The sequence below is a fragment of the Zalophus californianus genome, chromosome 15 (assembly GCF_009762305.2).
Source record: "Zalophus californianus isolate mZalCal1 chromosome 15, mZalCal1.pri.v2, whole genome shotgun sequence".
NCBI classification, from domain to species: domain Eukaryota; kingdom Metazoa; phylum Chordata; class Mammalia; order Carnivora; family Otariidae; genus Zalophus; species Zalophus californianus.
The window spans coordinates 54496052-54512596 of record NC_045609.1 but is presented as its reverse complement, the minus strand read 5'-3'; the positions used below and the strand labels follow the sequence as shown (position 1 = coordinate 54512596).

The 16545-nt window shown below is 40.4% G+C and overlaps 1 protein-coding gene across 2 annotated transcripts in view; it reads right to left on the bottom strand.

Moving 5' to 3' along the window:
* Positions 1 to 16545, bottom strand: part of LGI1 (leucine rich glioma inactivated 1) — a 39137-nt gene that overhangs the window by 10279 nt on the left and 12313 nt on the right. For both annotated transcript variants that reach the window (XM_027596704.2, XM_027596705.2), the window contains exons 3-4: positions 8536 to 8607; positions 8365 to 8436 (exon numbers count right to left, since the gene is read on the bottom strand). In XM_027596704.2, coding sequence (XP_027452505.1) covers positions 8365 to 8436; positions 8536 to 8607 — 144 coding nt within the window. The remainder of the gene's footprint in view (positions 1 to 8364; positions 8437 to 8535; positions 8608 to 16545) is intronic.

The window sequence follows — 16545 nt, the reverse complement described above, 5'->3', positions numbered from 1 at the left end:
TAGGAAAACAATGCTGATAAAGCCTGGGAATTATTCTGCAAAACAAATGTAACAGGGTCCTGATATAAAGCAGCCATCCAGTGCGGGCTGATGGGTCAACGGTAAAGGATGCCTTAGGGCACATAGGAGATCAGCAGAATCTGCAAAGTTAAGAAGAGAACAATGAAATGCCTCCACACATTAATTAGCTGGCCAGTTAAGAGTATTTTCCAATTTACTAAGTGAAGAGAGTTGGAATTATTTTGAGACCCACTGCACAAAGGGGGAAAGATATTTAATCTAGCATTATCTATAGTAGAAAAGAATTGGAAACAACCTACATGTTCATTAATAAGGGATTGTGTAAATAAATGATGGTTTACACTTAACATGGAATACTTTACAGAAGATTTTAAAACAGGAGGTAGATCTCTATGATTTGACAAGAAATGATGCCCAAAAGAAAAAAAAAAAGAAATTGGAGAATAGGATGTAGAGGGTAATCCCACTTGAGGAAGGAGGATACATGTCTAACAATGCATGAAGAAAGGTCTGGAAGGAGATAATAATTTTTTTACATTTGGAATCTTTTACTTTTGCTATATAAACGTCTGGATTGTGAGTTTTTATCATCAAGCATGTATTGTTATTTTAAATTCAGAAGAAACAAAGAATAAAGTTGAGGTTTTAAAAAGACCCCATTGCTTAGTATCTGTGTATAGAATGGTTCTGTCCAGTGAAGATTTAGTGATTCTAAATCAATTATTTTACTTCATTCATAAAGTCCCGAAGTTACCAGGCTCACCAGAGTGTAACTGTCAGGGTCAGCACAAGGGGGTCTGAGTGGTCAGATGATGTTAGCTCTTGCATGAGATGGGTTTCAGGATGGAGCTCCCATTTTTCTCACAAGATTACCACATGGCTTCAGGCCCTCATCATCTGGGGAAATTTAGGACTGCAGTCAGTCCAGATTTGGAGCCATCCCTCTGGGTTCCTTACACCAGCTGAAACCCAGCTTCGGGGAGGGCCTGGAGCTTCAAAAACCATCATGGGCATCTCTGCGGGAAATTCTCTGTGGGGGTGGAGTAGGGGTGAGAGGGCTCCTGAGGGCTCTGCGCTAGGGCTGCCAGGAAGAAAAAGTAACAAGTCCCTGATGCTGCCTGAAACTTGCTCAGCATTTGGTCCTTAGATGAAAAGGGTGAGGATCTGGTACCTATTAGGTTAAACAGCTACAGATATTGAGATAGCATTTCATGGGTTAGGGTTAAGGTTTTTAGGCTTGATGTTACGATCATTTGATTCTTCAGATTCCATCTCTGCACTGAGTCTTGCTATTGGAGAGCAAAATGGAAAATCGAATTCATTCAATTTTCTCAGTTTCTCCTTTTCCTCCATCGTCCTCCCAGCTTCACAGACTAACAGCTTCATATTATTATTCCCTTTCCCCTAATAGATGCTCTGGTTGAAATATGTTCTGTATCTTTTGTAAACTGGCTGTCACTCTCATCTCCAGCATCACTGAATACAGTGTGGTCATTTGGGGGGTATTGGTTTCTGTCTCTCCATCTGCAAAACTGAACAAAGAATACCAATTTCATTTTTTTGTGAAAATTAACACACACAACTACTAATATTTTTTATATACACACTTTTGAAATGGATTCCAGGAAAAAATTTGGCATTTGCAGGTGAATATTTAAGCCTTATGTCAGATAATCAAGACTACAAAACTAATCTGTTTCTTTGTTGTCAAAACCAGTGATATTTAATACCTAAGCACTTTTAAATGCTCAATTCTGGAGGCTGAGGTCATCTATTCTTTTTGCCTCTCTGAGTAGACAGAACTCTATGCCTTGGTATTTTTAAGTGTCCCATCTTTTACTGATATATATATAAACTTTATTTATATATATATAAATAAATAAATAGTGATATATATGTCACTGGAATATATATTTTCTGATATATACACATATATATACACATGCATACATATATACATATATATGTAATAATACTTATTATTTCATCAAGAAAATTTGGAAAGTGTAAAAATTATTTTTTTTAAAGGATGAAATAATCATCCTGGCAGAAGTAATCACTATTAAGATTTTGTCATATTTTCTTTCAGTCATTACTACGGAGTTCATCTCATGAGGGATATTTGTGTGGAAAGCAAGAGATTCCAGAGAGACGTGCCACTGGTCTTGAAGGTCTAGAGACCTTCTTCTCTCCCCTTCTTTCTGGTCCAGAGTGAGATGGCTTGAAAGAGTGTGAGCCTGAATTGGTGTGGGGGACCTCTTTCCTCTTCGAAAATCTGCTAGGTGGGCAAGGGTCGAATCAATGCTGGATTTTAATTCTTTTAAAGATTTTATTTTTTTTATTTGACAGAGACACAGCGAGAGAGGGAACACAAGCAGGGGGAGTGGGAGAGGGAGAAGCAGGTTTCCCGCAGAGCAGGGAGCCCAATGCGGGGCTCGCTCCCAGGACCCTGGGATCATGACCTGAGCCGAAGGCAGACGCTTGACTACTGAGCCACCCAGGTGCCCTAGTGCTGGATTTTTAAACTAAATACAAGTATTATTAGGAAGAAGAGGAAGACACATTAGGAGGCTGATGGAGAGAGAGGCAAGGAGTCGGACGTGGCCATGAGTGGTCAGGAAAAGACGTTCTGCGTGGTATGACTGAAGAAAATTCTGGTGACTGTCCAAGCCGACCCCTTGCCTGTCCATCCTCACCAGGGCTCCTTGGATTGGGCAGCAGAGCGGGGTGGAAATGACATGGTCCAGGAATGGCATATCTGGGTTTGAGCTCTGGTTGTTTTCTTTTCTACAAAGTGAATGATCACTTGGTCAGAATTATCTGCAAGTTCTATTCTAGATCTTAAATCACACCTTTATATTTTTCACCATGAAAGGCTATGGCTTCATCTTTAATAATATTAGGAGAGGTAACACTTTAAGCCACGTAGTTTAGAGTCAGTGAGTTTGACCCCAGGTTTTTATAAGGAGTAGGGGTGCACTGGAATGTCTGAGCGGGGGGAGCAGATAGAACTGATCAGGAGGAGTGAAGATGAAGCAAGGAAAGGTTTTGTTTTGTTTTGTTTTAAAGATTTTATTCATTTATTTGACACACAGAGAGAAAGAGAGCACAAGCGGGGAAGCAGCAGAGGGAGAGGGAGAAGCAGGCTCCCCGCTGAGCAGGGAGCCCAATGTGGGGCTCGATCCCAGGACCCTGGGATCATGACCTGAGCTGAAAGCAGACGCTTAGCCGACTGAGCCACCCAGGCACCTCGAGGCGAGGAAAGGTTTAGGACATATTTCATCCATGTTAATTTTTTCTAGGTTGATTCTGTAGTGAGTTCTGGAAGGAGGCTCTTCTTACCACCATATTCCTAGTGCCTGGCATAAAGTAAGCCCTCAGTAGATACTTTGAAAGGAATGAATGAACAGGGCAGGCTGGAGTGGAGGAGAGGAAGGGCAGCAATCTAGATGAAGAAAAGAGTAGAGGTTGCTTCTCTTAGGCCCCTTGTACCAAGACACTGAGTTAGGAAGAAAGTGCAAAGCCTGTGAACTGCCCTATGCCACCCACCCCCACATCACAGGGACCTGCTGCTCATAACGTGCCCTCCCTCCTCATCACCTCCCCGTGGCAATCATTCCAAAACAATGTGGAGGCTCTTTAAAGTGTGCCTTCCACTAAGCACCATTCCCTAGTCCTGATTCAGAGCCTGCCTAAGAAACATTCTTTAAGACACCAGGACACTGCCCAACTGAACATCTAGTTGCCTTGAAACCAGCTGAGTAGGGTCAAGCATTCCCAAGGGCAGACAGTTTGTCCTTCCCAAAAGAGGGATGACCATTCCCTCCACTTTGGTGTCTTCCTGGTTTACCTGGGAAAACCTCTGATGATGACTATGGAACCTACTGGAAAGTCTCCTCTCTGAGGCAGACCACACTGGCTTCGACAGCACGTTTGTTTCAGTGCCACTGGGCTCTGCTGCTAAGAAAGCAGCGCCCACAGCCATCTGGGGTCCTCCTAGCCTCCCTGCAGTGCAACTTCGCTGCTTGAGTTGGTGTCTCATGGAATTTGCGGTGCTTCAAGTGCAGTTATTTTAATTTCATACAGAATCTTTAAAGGGGATAAAAACACCATAGCACTTGAAATCCTGATCCAGGACCAAGAGAGGTTAGGCAGGGAGTTTTAGTTTATTCCTCGATAACGGTGTTTCCTGCATACCAGGTTCTAAGCACTTTGCATAGATGAACTCATTTGATCTTATGACAACCTTAGGAGCTAGGTACTCCTAAGCACTTTCTTATCTCCTGTCCCTGCTTTTACAGATTATTGTTATCACTCCCATTTTACACAATCGAAATTTGAGGCACAGTGAAGCTAAGTGACCTCCTGATATCCCACAGCTGTTCAGGCTTTGGACCTCGGCAGTCTGGTGGCAGAGGTCACCCTCAGCCACCACCCTGCACTGCCTCTTTACATGTATGTCATCGTGAAGGCTGAAATGAAGACATTTGCCTGCCTGACTGGGGACACACAGGCACCCTGAGTTTGGGGACTGCTATATGCATCTTTTGCACCCCCCAATGCTGAGCAACCAGCAGGTGCTCTGCAACACATATAGATTGATGACAGTTTTCCCCAAATATTTTTATACATGCATGCCAACAGTCCTGTCTCTACCGGGCCTCAGTCACAGTGACACATATGTGATACCAAAGGAAATCATTACCAAAAAGGCTCATGGATGTTAACAGAAACTAATACCTAATGTTTAGAGATTTCTGTCATCATTGGCCATAAACTATTTTTAATGCATTTTCACCCTGATTTCAAAAGTAATACACAGTCAGCAGAAAAATTCAAACCTTGTTGAAATATATGAACTATTCAAACATTAAAGTTAAATACATATAACATTGGGACAGTAATTCAGAATAAAGTAATAAATAGAGGGTCTCAGGATTTAACTGGCATTGTAAGGATAGAAATGTAAGGAATTCTCCTTTTTCTGAAAGCTAGCTTGAAGGGGCGGGGGTATACATAGTAACTTTTAAGTTGTCTATAAATCTCTCTTTAGAAGTTAAGTCTCCTGAGATAGATGTATAAGAAAGTGAGATAAGTTTGTTGCTTCCTTGGGAACTAACTGAATCTGTATAAATGCTCAGGTAGGCACATTGAGGCAGCTTTGATGTTAGGCCAGAGTGGAAACCAGTTGGATCTGAAGGTATATGTCTCATTCCAACTATTTGCATTTGGAGACTAAGAGTGAGGCTAGGGCCCTGTCTTCAGGATCTTCTCCTTCTTCCCTAGTCATATTTGCCCCTCAGACCATGTCCTGTGGAAGGATCCAAGTAGCTCAGGCAAAGCTTTCTGTCCCTGCTGTAACTGATGTGGTGGGCAGGGCATGAGACATCTCATTAAAACCCCAGGAAACTTCTGCCTTTACCACTACTAGCTGGGGAGCAGCTTAAATGCAGAGTGCACCTCCATGTTCTCATCTGTCAACAGGGGCAGTGCTATACCCTCTTTTGTAAGATCACCAGGAGACTATAACAAGGTCAAGAATCTGAAAGAGCTTTGTAAACTCTTCCACCAGTATACACAATTTAGAGGGTCAGATGATAACTCCTCACTGATTCAGTGTTTGCCTTTGGTTGGGAAGGGTTGGTGTGAGGTGGAGGAAAGTACACTTTAAAGCCTAAAATCTTAAAAAGGAAACTAATGGCTCAAACAAATGTCAGATTTATTTATAGGTGGTAAACAATGGAAAATTAACTTGATGTACTGAGCAGTCAGAGGGACATTTGGGTTTCAAATCCTCCCTACCCATCTCTCCTTGAAAGAAAGAAAGGAAAGGAGAAAAGAAAGAAGGAAGGAAGGAAGAAAGGAAGGAAAAAAGGAAGGAAGGAAGGAAGGAAGGAAGGAAGGAAGTACATCTCGAAGAACAGCATAATAACTTGGGGACAAAGGTATTCAGTGAGAAAATATCTGTTTGTCTAATTCCTCTTGCCAGACTGAGCTCTTCCAGGTTGGAACTGGATCTTATTCATCTTTATGTGGCGCTTCTTAGAGACTATTTAGGATGAATCATATGGCATTGCATTTTTGTAGATCAAAAACAGTCTAATATTGGCAATGCCATATGAGTCAACCTAAGTGTTAGATAAAGATGCAAAAGACCTAAGGGTCATATTCACTCAGTCAGCTTTAACCTGTTCCCTCATAACACCTCCTTCCCACCTCTAGCACCTGTTCAGAGAGGTTGGACTTTCCTTTCACTGTCTGACCATTAAGATTTATGCTACTCTCTTTGAAGACTGACTTTGGTGTTCCCTTGAGCTTGAAAATGTCTGGATGCTAAGCACATGTTATACCAGTGTCCCCTTCTTATAAGAGGCCTCCTTAAGACCCACATTTCAATTCCCATTTCATTTAATGGACCTGACAGGCTCTAGTCAAATAAAATAGTTGTTCTTCATTAAGGTGTTGTATAGATTTTTTTCTTTCTCCCTTTGCTCCCCATCTCTCCCCTCTTTCCTTCTGTTTTCTCTTCCCCTTCTTTTCTCCCTTTCTCCGTCTCCCCCTTCATTAACCCTTCACCCACCCTTTTCCCCTCCCTTCCATCCATCTATCCTTCCTTCCTTCTGGGTCAGGTAGTCCTTCAGACTGGAGAGAAGATACACTTGAGTGAACCAATGGGAACAGCAAGGCTTATGTCATGAGTTCCCAGAGAGGACACATGGATTTTACATCCTTCAGTCCTTGATTATGCTGAACATCAGACAAAAGCTCTGTTGAATGGGATTTATGTGAATTAAGCACCTCTCAAGTTGAGGTTATGACTTCTATTTCTCCTTCCATATATTTGTTTCTGTTTTTTATTATTTTCTAAACAATAATGTTTGGTAGTGTTCGGTTCTATGATAAAATGGCATAACATGTATACCATACACAGCTATTTCTGTATCACATTACAGCATTGATATGTAGCACAGCAAAGCAAATGTTTTTTATTATAACAACTTTTTACAGAAGACTTGAAGGGTCTAATGATTTGTGTGTAATACATCTGGCCATCAGTGCCCCTTACTGCAAATCCAAACAGCAGCTGAGACAAGGTTTGGTGAGAGGAAACATTATGACCCTGTGGACACATTAGAATGTAGACTCCAAAGGCAAGTATTTTTGTCTGCCTTGTTCCCTGCTGCATCCTGGGGCTTAGAGCAGAGCTGACAGTGAGGTATTGTGAGGGAACACATTAAAGTTGACAGAATGACACTGGGATCTCTTACATCTTTGTTTTAACACTAATGAGACACATATTAGGCACTTGGAAAATAGTCTTAAATGCATGAATAGCCATTGCAGTTCAACTACTGAATTGATGTTATAATCCCGTAACTCTTCAGCTCACTAGTCACATATCCCCTCCAGGTCTCTGTTTCCTCATTTCTAAAATAGGGATTATTGTGCCTATCTGGCAGGATTGTTGAGAGGATTAAATGAAAATCCATGTAAAGCAAATTGACTGACATAATAGTAGGCACTTAATAAATGTTAGTACCTTTTCTTCCCATGCCTTCTAGCCTCCTTCAAAATACGTGTGTGTGTGTTTGTGTGTGTGTATGTGTGTGTGTTTAGGGGGCGAGAGAGGCTAGGAGAAATAAGTTATTTAGTTCATGTTTTTCAAAGCTTCCCAACCTCAGCACTATGCCATTTTAGGCTGGATATTTCTTTTTTGTGGGGCTGTCCTGTGTATTGTAGGGTGTTTAGGATCACTGCTGCCCTGTACCCACAAGATATCAGTTACAGCCCTGAGTTCTGACAATCAAATTGTCTCTAGATATTGATGTATGTTCCCTAGGAGACAAAATTGTCTCCCGTGAAGAACTATGACTATAGTTATAGTCATCCATTGAATAAGTATTTCATTTACAAACAAACTGTTCAGGTACTGTGTAGACATTGCTGGTGGTTATAGTATATGTTTAAATGTATATAAAGTCAAGCCTTACACAGAAAAAGAAAAACAGCACATATCAAATTAAGCTATATAGTCAAACCATAATTATCCATGAAGTGAGTAATGATGTAGATAATAAAAAAGTTATTTCAGTCACACAGTTTCCCTGCATTAGATTGTTTTCCTAATTATTGTTGGGTTAGGCTAATCATATTAATAGCAATCAGTTTTCTGAACCCACATTGGCTGATGAGAGGGAGATATGGCATGTATACATGGAGAGAAATCATTTCGGTTTCTTAAGTTTCCATGGACTACACATGAAGTGGGTGTTTGAGCCACAGGTTGTCAAACTGCATTGTCCATTAGTAAGCTTAAAAAGTAATAGCAACATTCATACTTACAGGTGAATTAAAGACTTTAGTCCCCGGAAAGTATGTCTTGAAATGGACTTGATGTTGTTGTTTTCTATGAATCTGCAATAGGTTATAATATTTGTTGTCAGACAGCTGTAGGAACCTGAGAGCACTTGTCCTGAATTATCATGTCAAAAAAAAAAAAGTTTCTTTACTTACAAATACTCTAGATGTGGAAGACCAATAAAAGCATCATCACTGATCACATCAAAGGAGTTCGATGTGAATAATCTGCCCAGAAAAAGTACACAATGAAAATGGTTAACCTGACAGACTGTCAATCTTTGCTGCTGTTATCTCTTAGAGAAACGAGTGAGAGCTGTGTATGAGAAAGTGTCTGGACGTCTGCCTTTTACAGTGTTATTTATTTAGGTAATCTTTGCAGCTCCCCCCCCCCTTATCTCCTCATCAAATACTCATTGAGAGAGGCTTTATGCCCCACTTCTCACAGTGGTGGATGTCACATACCTTGGGTAACATTTTTAGATAAAACTGGACAAGTATAACAGTCAAAGCAGTCAAAGCAACATTTTGCACATTATCACAACAAAGACACTAACAATCTTTCCCTCTTGCTCTAGAAACTTCTGGAACAGTCTCATCAGCTCAAACAATGGTGCCTCAGGGTGGGAAGCCCGGAAACCCTGGAAAAGCAGCTCCATTAAAGCCTAGTCATGCTTTGATATCTCATAGTAGATAAGCTATTGACACTGGCTCAATGAACATCAACTAACCTTCTTAGAAAATAGAACAGGCTGAAGATGGGAAACAATGAAACTTAGGAAAGGTATTAGACCCATTTCATTACTAACTAGTTGAAAAGAACAGTTTCACTTGGACACATTTATTTGCAATTTCAAAATCCAACAATTTGGTTTTGAAATTACTGATGAAAAAGAACATCAGCCAGCAGTCCCAACATCCTATTGAACAATTTGGAAGAGTTGCCAGTTTCTGAACAGGAGATTTAAAAGAGGTGGTTGTAGGCCAAATAATACAAATACAAATTATTGATTTATTTTTAGAGTGAGTATTAATTTATGAAATTCATTAAAGTGTTGATGCAAGCTAAAAATAAGTTTTTAAATGTACTGATGACAAACTTATATTGGGTTCAAGTGTTGTTCAGTCTACATATTAAGGTTCTTGTGTGGGGAACCTCTTATTCCACTTATAACTATTATCCAAAATGTGACCATGGTCACAGACCAGACCAGATGCTTGACATAATTTGACAACTCATATTTCACACATACCATTTAACTGCACTATGTAAAGTCCAATATTCTGTTAGTAGCCTTTTGACTTACTTTTGAAGTCTAGGGATTAAAAATAATTGCCACTGGGTGCCTGGGTGGCTCAGTTGGTTAAGCGACTGCCTTCGGCTCAGGTCATGATCCTGGAGTCCCGGGATCGAGTCCCGCATCGGGCTCCCTGCTCAGCGAGGAGCCTGCTTCTCCCTCTAATCCTCCTCCCTCTCATGTACTCTCTCTCTCTCTCTCATTCTCACTCTCTCAAAATAAATAAATAAATCTTTAAAAAAAATAAAAATAAAATAATTGCCACTAACTAGCTTGGTGACTTCACCTCTCTGTGCCTGTTAACTAAGGAGATTAAAACTAAGAGACCTCACTTTTTGAATGTTTATGAATAACTTATTTGACAACCAGGATTGCTTTAGAATAGTCAGAGGAAGGAAAAGCAGTGGGTTAGAGATGAATTGAACATGATCGATAGTCTTTGAAGGTAAAAGATGGGTACATAGAAGTGAATTTTACTATTATCTCTACTTTTATATCTTGACATTTTCCATAAAAATGGGGGAAAACATGAATTAGACAAATAAAACTAGATGATCTGTTCCATTTCTTCTTAAGCTATCAATCCTGGAGTGATGTTAGATTCTCTGTCCCTCCTCCATCATACTCAAATCATTCACTAGGCTCTGAAAAGTCAACACTAATGAATAATGATACATATTAGATGCTTGTAATTATTAAAACGAATTCAGAGGTTTATGATTTCAGTCTAACTCTGGCAATTGTTTCTTCTTACTTCATGGTTCTAGAAAGCAACAAGATTGCTCAGCTTTACTCCCAAAGTAAGCTAACATCCAAAGCCTTCTTTAGGTTCCAGATTTTTGTTTCATTTTGTTTCATTCCATATAGGCAGTATCAAGGATGGAGAGAATAGAATAAGGCAAAATAGATACAGAGAAATACCTCCCATGCTCACTGGTTTATAAACTGCCTCATGGTTGGACCAGCCACTTCAAAGCTGTACATTCCAAGTCGCCAGAAGAAATAGCTTTCAGCACTAGTTCCCCTTATGTTGAAAGCAGATGCAAAACAGAGCGGGAAATGGATATTAGTGGGCAGAACTTGCCCACACATGTCAGGGAAATAAAACAGAGAATTTCTACTAGAATTTGTATCTGCTTGTTCATTGCTTATCCCTAGCACCTGTAACACTGCCTGTCCCATAGTGGACACTGAATAAATATTTGTTAAACAAAAGGAATTCACTTTACATTAAATTCTTGTCAATACTACTTTACTAGATTGAATGTTCCTTATAGCAGGGACTTACCCTATTTGCTTTTGTGTCCCCAGCCCTGAGCACAGTTCCTGGTTAAATAATGCTTATTGATTTCAAGGATCAAAATCTCTGGCTAAAGCTGAAACTACAATCAAAAATATGAATGAACCAGAACACAATAGAGTATATCCTATGTGATTTCACTTATATAAAGTAAAAAAAAAAAATACAGTAAAACTCATCTATACTGGCAGAAATCAACATAGTGTTTACCCTCGGAGGTGGGTAGTCACTGGAAGGGAGCACAAGGGGAGCCTTTGGGGTGAGGATAGTGCTGAGTTTCTTGACCTGGATGCTGGTTACAAAGGTGTTTCTCGACCTGGATGCTGGTTATCATAGTGTTGGGGAGGGAGGAATGAATAGGCAGAGCACAGAGGAATTTTAGGGCCGTGAAAATACTCTGTATGATACCGTAATGATGGGTACATGTCATTATACATTTGTCCAAACCTATAGAATGTACAACACCAAGAGTGAACCTTAATGTAAACTAGGGACCCTGGGTGATGATGTAGGTTCATCAATTGTAACAAATGTCCCTCTCTGGTGGGGGGTGTTGGTAATGGGGGAGGCTATGCACATGTGAGGGCAGGGGTATATGGGGAATCTCTGTCCCTTCTCCTCAATTTTGCTGTGAACCTAAAGCTGCTCAAAAAAATAGTCTTAAAAATCAAGATAAACACTTAAGATATATGCACTTTTCATTATGTGTGTTATATATTTTTTCAAAGATTTTATTTATTTTTTTGACAGAGACACAGCGAGAGAGGGAACACACAGGGGGAGTGGAAAAGGGAGAACAGGCTTCCCTTAGAGCAGGGAGCCCGATGCAGGGCTTGATCCGAGGACTCTGGGATCATGACCTGAGCTGAAGGCGGACACTTAATGACTGAGCCACCCAGGCGCCCCGTGTATATTATATTTCAATAAAAAAGTTTTTTTTTTAAAGATTTTATTTATTTATTTGAGAGAGAGAGAGAGTGAGCCCAAGAGGGGGTAGGGTCAGAGGGAGAAGCAGACTCCCTGCTGAGCAGGGAGCCCGATGCGGGACTCGATCCCAGGACTCCGGGATCATGACCTGAGCTGAAGGCAGTCGCTTAACCAACTGAGCCACACAGGCACCCTCAATAAAAAAGTTTCTTAATAAAACTAGAAAAATCCCTCTGGTTAAGGTAATAATGAATATCTTAGTCTTTTGATTCTAAATTCAACTGTAGATTTTTTTTTTTAAGATTTTATTCATTTATTTGAGAGTGAGAGAGCATGAGCAGAGGGAAAGGGAGAAACAGACTCGCTGCTGAGCAGGGAGCCCTGTGCAGGACTCTATCCCAGGACCCTGGGATCATGACCTGAGCTGAAGGCAGATACTTAACTGACTGAGCCACCCAGGTGTCCTCAATTGTAGTTTTCTATGGACAAGGATTCTGTGGACTAAGATGTATAAAATTACACATATACTATAAATATAGTTGAGCAGGCTATATCCATTTTATTATCCTATATATACTTAAAAGATTAAAAATCATGTTCTATAAAGAGGGTAAAACTCTGATCCTCAATTTTTATGAATTTCTTGGAAATATGTTTGATTTCAATATTATGATTTGTTATTGAGCTAGATAGTAAAGAATCCCATAGTCCCTGTTAAAAGGAAACTGTGCCACCCCACACCATCTACTTCACATGCAAAAGACCTGGAGAGGACCAAGGTGGCCATGTTCTATAGCACACGACCTCTGTCCTTTCGCACAGATTATTAGGGCAAGAAGAGCTCAGGTCTTCATCCAGAGTAGCTGATTCTGAGGTGGGTCAGCCTCCTAAGGCCCAGATGCCCTGGTTCAAAAAGGCACATTGGGCTAATGATGAGTCCCTTCCTGGGGATTTGGAATCCGCAGAGATGGAGCCAGCCAGCAGAGGAGCCGAAGGAGAGAAGATGCATCAGGGTTGAGTTAGCTCCATGACAGGCAAAGTGTGTGCAAGGCACACTCAGGAGAGAGCAGAATGTGGAAGAGGCCTTGCAAAGGAAGGGTGTGTGAATGTTGGAGCAGCGGAGATGCCTAGATCTGTGTTCAATCCTAAGCCACTGCTTCTCAATCTTGGTTGCACTTGGGAATGACCTGAGAAGTTTAAAAATACTGATACCTGGTTTTACCCTGAGGGGTTCAAGTTAAATTCTACATTTGGGGTGTGGCCTGGGCATGGGGATGTTCAAAATCTCCCCAGGTGACTCTTATATGCAGCCTGGGCTTTCCTTCCAGGTCAGTTACACTACTCCCCTCCGCCTCTTACCTGTGGCTGCTTCTCTAGAGAGCAGTCTGCTCTCCTTGCAGCAAGTCTGATTGGAGCAGTGGCTCTGGACATGGAGGTGCTGTGGACTGTCCTGTCCCCATAACTACATGTGGTAAGAGTCTGCAATAATATGACTCAGATTTGACAACCGTCCTCACAATTGCAGCATCCTGGAAGGGTTGGTGGGGACCAATGCACCACGTGAATGGACTTGTTCCTCAGAGCCACAAATCAGAGATCTGGATCCCATAGCCTTGCCAAGCAGCCATCCTGTGGCTTTGTGTGGAGATAGTATAGAATTTGCCCTTCACCCCGGTCCTGTGGGAACCTGTGAGGTCTCTGCCATTTCCTCTATTCTCAGGGAAGGAAAACACCAGGCATTTCCTCATCGAGCTTTGGTGGAGGGATGTGTAATGAGCTATCTGTACCTCGCCCCCAAAGGAGACCCATTTATATCTCTTAGCACCCTCACGAATTCAGTAGAAAAGGGACTATAGGAGGAATGGGGAGGACTTTTTTTCCCCTCTGCAACCAAGGGAGTATATGTTTCCTTACAAGAAGGAGACTTAGGAAGATTGTACAAACCAACTGCTAATTCCAGGCAGTATGGATATATTCCAACAGCTCATTCTTTAAAGGATGGTTGTTGCCTTCATAATAGCCTATATTTCATAGACTCCTGCTGGAATATATTCTTTGGTCTTTGGAAAAACTCTGTGAAAGTGGTAAGGGAGGTGTTAATATCTGTTTGATAGGAGGAAACTGAGGCTCAGAGGGCTGTTAAAAGCTTTGCTCAAGGGGCGCCTGGGTGGCTCAGTTGGTTAAACATCTGCCTTTGGCTCTTTGCTCAAGGTCCTGAGGCCCAAGACTCCTCATCCAGTGCCCTATTGGCACACCTGGTAGCAGTTTAGTATAGGGTCACGTAATGACTTAATATCTCCATTCTGGCAGACAATCATGACAACACTGCTTGGCTCATAAGGATTTAAGAAATCTAATTAAATAATAATCCCTTTTTAAAAGGAATTAATCAATTTAAGTAGTCTCAAAGTGATGTTAAGATCATTTAAACCTGTATTTTTTTTCAAGTAAAGACTAAAATTTTGGAATGCACTTCAGTGTATTCTGCTTATGAATACAATATGCTCATTGTTGCAATTCTGCAAAACACAGAAAAGTTTAAAGGAAAAAATAAAGATTGCATAATCCTACTATCCAAAGATATTGATATGCATATACATGATACATGTATGAGATATACACATATATATTTATAAAATTGGGATAATGATGTTATGTTTTTATGCCCTTTTCATGTGCTTATTTTATCATGAACAATTTCTCATGACAATAAATTTTCAATAATATAATTTTAACAGATGAGTACGTTTTGTGTTATAGATGTAATTTAATTTTTTATTGTTGATTCCAATTTTTATTATTATAAACATTACCATACCATCCTCATATGCAAATATTTTTGCCTATTTTACCACATCAACATTTATAATTATAATTTTTGTTTCTTTTTCTATGAAATCATGTCCTTTGACAATTTTATTGCTTTCTGAGCCCTTTTATTTTTATTTATTTATTTATTTATTTTTAAAGATTTTATTTATTTGACAGAGAGAGACACAGCGAGAGAGGGAACACAAGCAGGGGGAGTGGGAGAGGGAGAAGCAGGCTTCCAGCTGAGCAGGGAGCCCGATGCGGGGCTCGATCCCAGGACACTGGGATCATGACCTGAGCCGAAGGCAGATGCTTAACGACTGAGCCACCCAGGTGCCCCTTTCTGAGACCTTTTATATATTAAGAACATTACTTATTCTTTTCTTTATTTGAGGTTTTTCCCTATTGATTATGATTTGTCTTTTCATTCGTGATTTTTAACATATAGAAGTTTCACATTTTTAACAAAATATATCAGCTTCCATTGTGTATTCTTTCTTTGCTTTTATTCTTAAAACATTCTTTCCTACATAAAGATCAATGAAATATTACCTACATCTACTGCCTTAAAAATTCTTTTTTTTTTAACATTTGACTCCTTCATCCACCTGGGACTTACTTTTATGTATAATGTGAGGTGAGACACTGCCTTGATTCTTTCCTAAATACTCAAATTTACTCAAAACCTTTTGTTGAATAATTGATGCTTTCCCCATTTACAAGTGTTGCTTCCTTCAAATGTCTGCTATTTTATTGGGTTTTTCCAAGAATCAAATCTTGGATTTATTTATTATTCCTAGTGCTTCCTAATTTATTATTTTATATGATTGCTATTTATTTTCTCTTGATTTCCTTAGGATATTGAGTTTAGTGCTCAATTCATATATTTTTATTCTTTTTGATTTAAAAGGAAAGTATTTAGAAATATGACTTTACTTCTGAGTAAGGCATCCAGTAAATTTTGAAGGTAATAATCTTTTAAAATTGCATATTTGATTTCCACAAGTATTTAGGATAATACTCTTAAAACTCCCCGTCAATGATAGGATTTTTTAAAAAGGCTTCATGATTTTATTGTTAATATAGCACTGGGAACAGAGGATGACATCCCTGAAAGATATCTGCTCCCCTCGAGCTCTAGCTCCTCCTGGTGTCTACATCCAACTACCTAGATGGGTGGGTCACATCTCTTCACAAACAGTAAATTAACACCAAGGCCGTGAAGTTGTTATGGGGTTCCTGATTGAACTGAAAAGCTAGCACCAGAGCATTTAATTCAAAAGCAGCAAAAAAGTGAGCATTAAGGTTAGTGTGGAGCTCGGAGTCCTGAGGGAAACTGGCGAGGTGGCAACAGAGAAGCAAAGAAATGAGCAGATCAGAGAAGGCAGATCTAGCTACAGGGGAAGAAGGTGAAGTTTTAGGCTGCCCGATGTCCAGCCAAGAAGCTGAAGATGGGGGTCCACAAGAGCAAACGCACTGGGCAAGCCCAGGTGTCGATGCTGAGGCTGATGGGCCGCTGAAGTGGTTTCCTGTCCTGGTTCCTCACTTTTCCAGGTTCCAGGGAAGGAGCACATGAAGAGGGAATCAGAAAGCCTGGGTCTTAATTTCTGTGAATTGGTCGTAAATCCCCTGTGTGGCCTTAAGACTTCTCTCTATGTTGTCAAATGAGGGGGCTAGGTCGTTTCTAGCTTGAAATATGTAGAAGTCTATGCTTACAGCATTGTGGGCTTCATTCTTGGAAGAGTATGCATGGGCTTTACATGGGAAGCAGGGAGTGGTGTGGAGGCAGGTCTGCAGAGAGCTGAATGGCAGGTGTAACCCTGCTGAGAA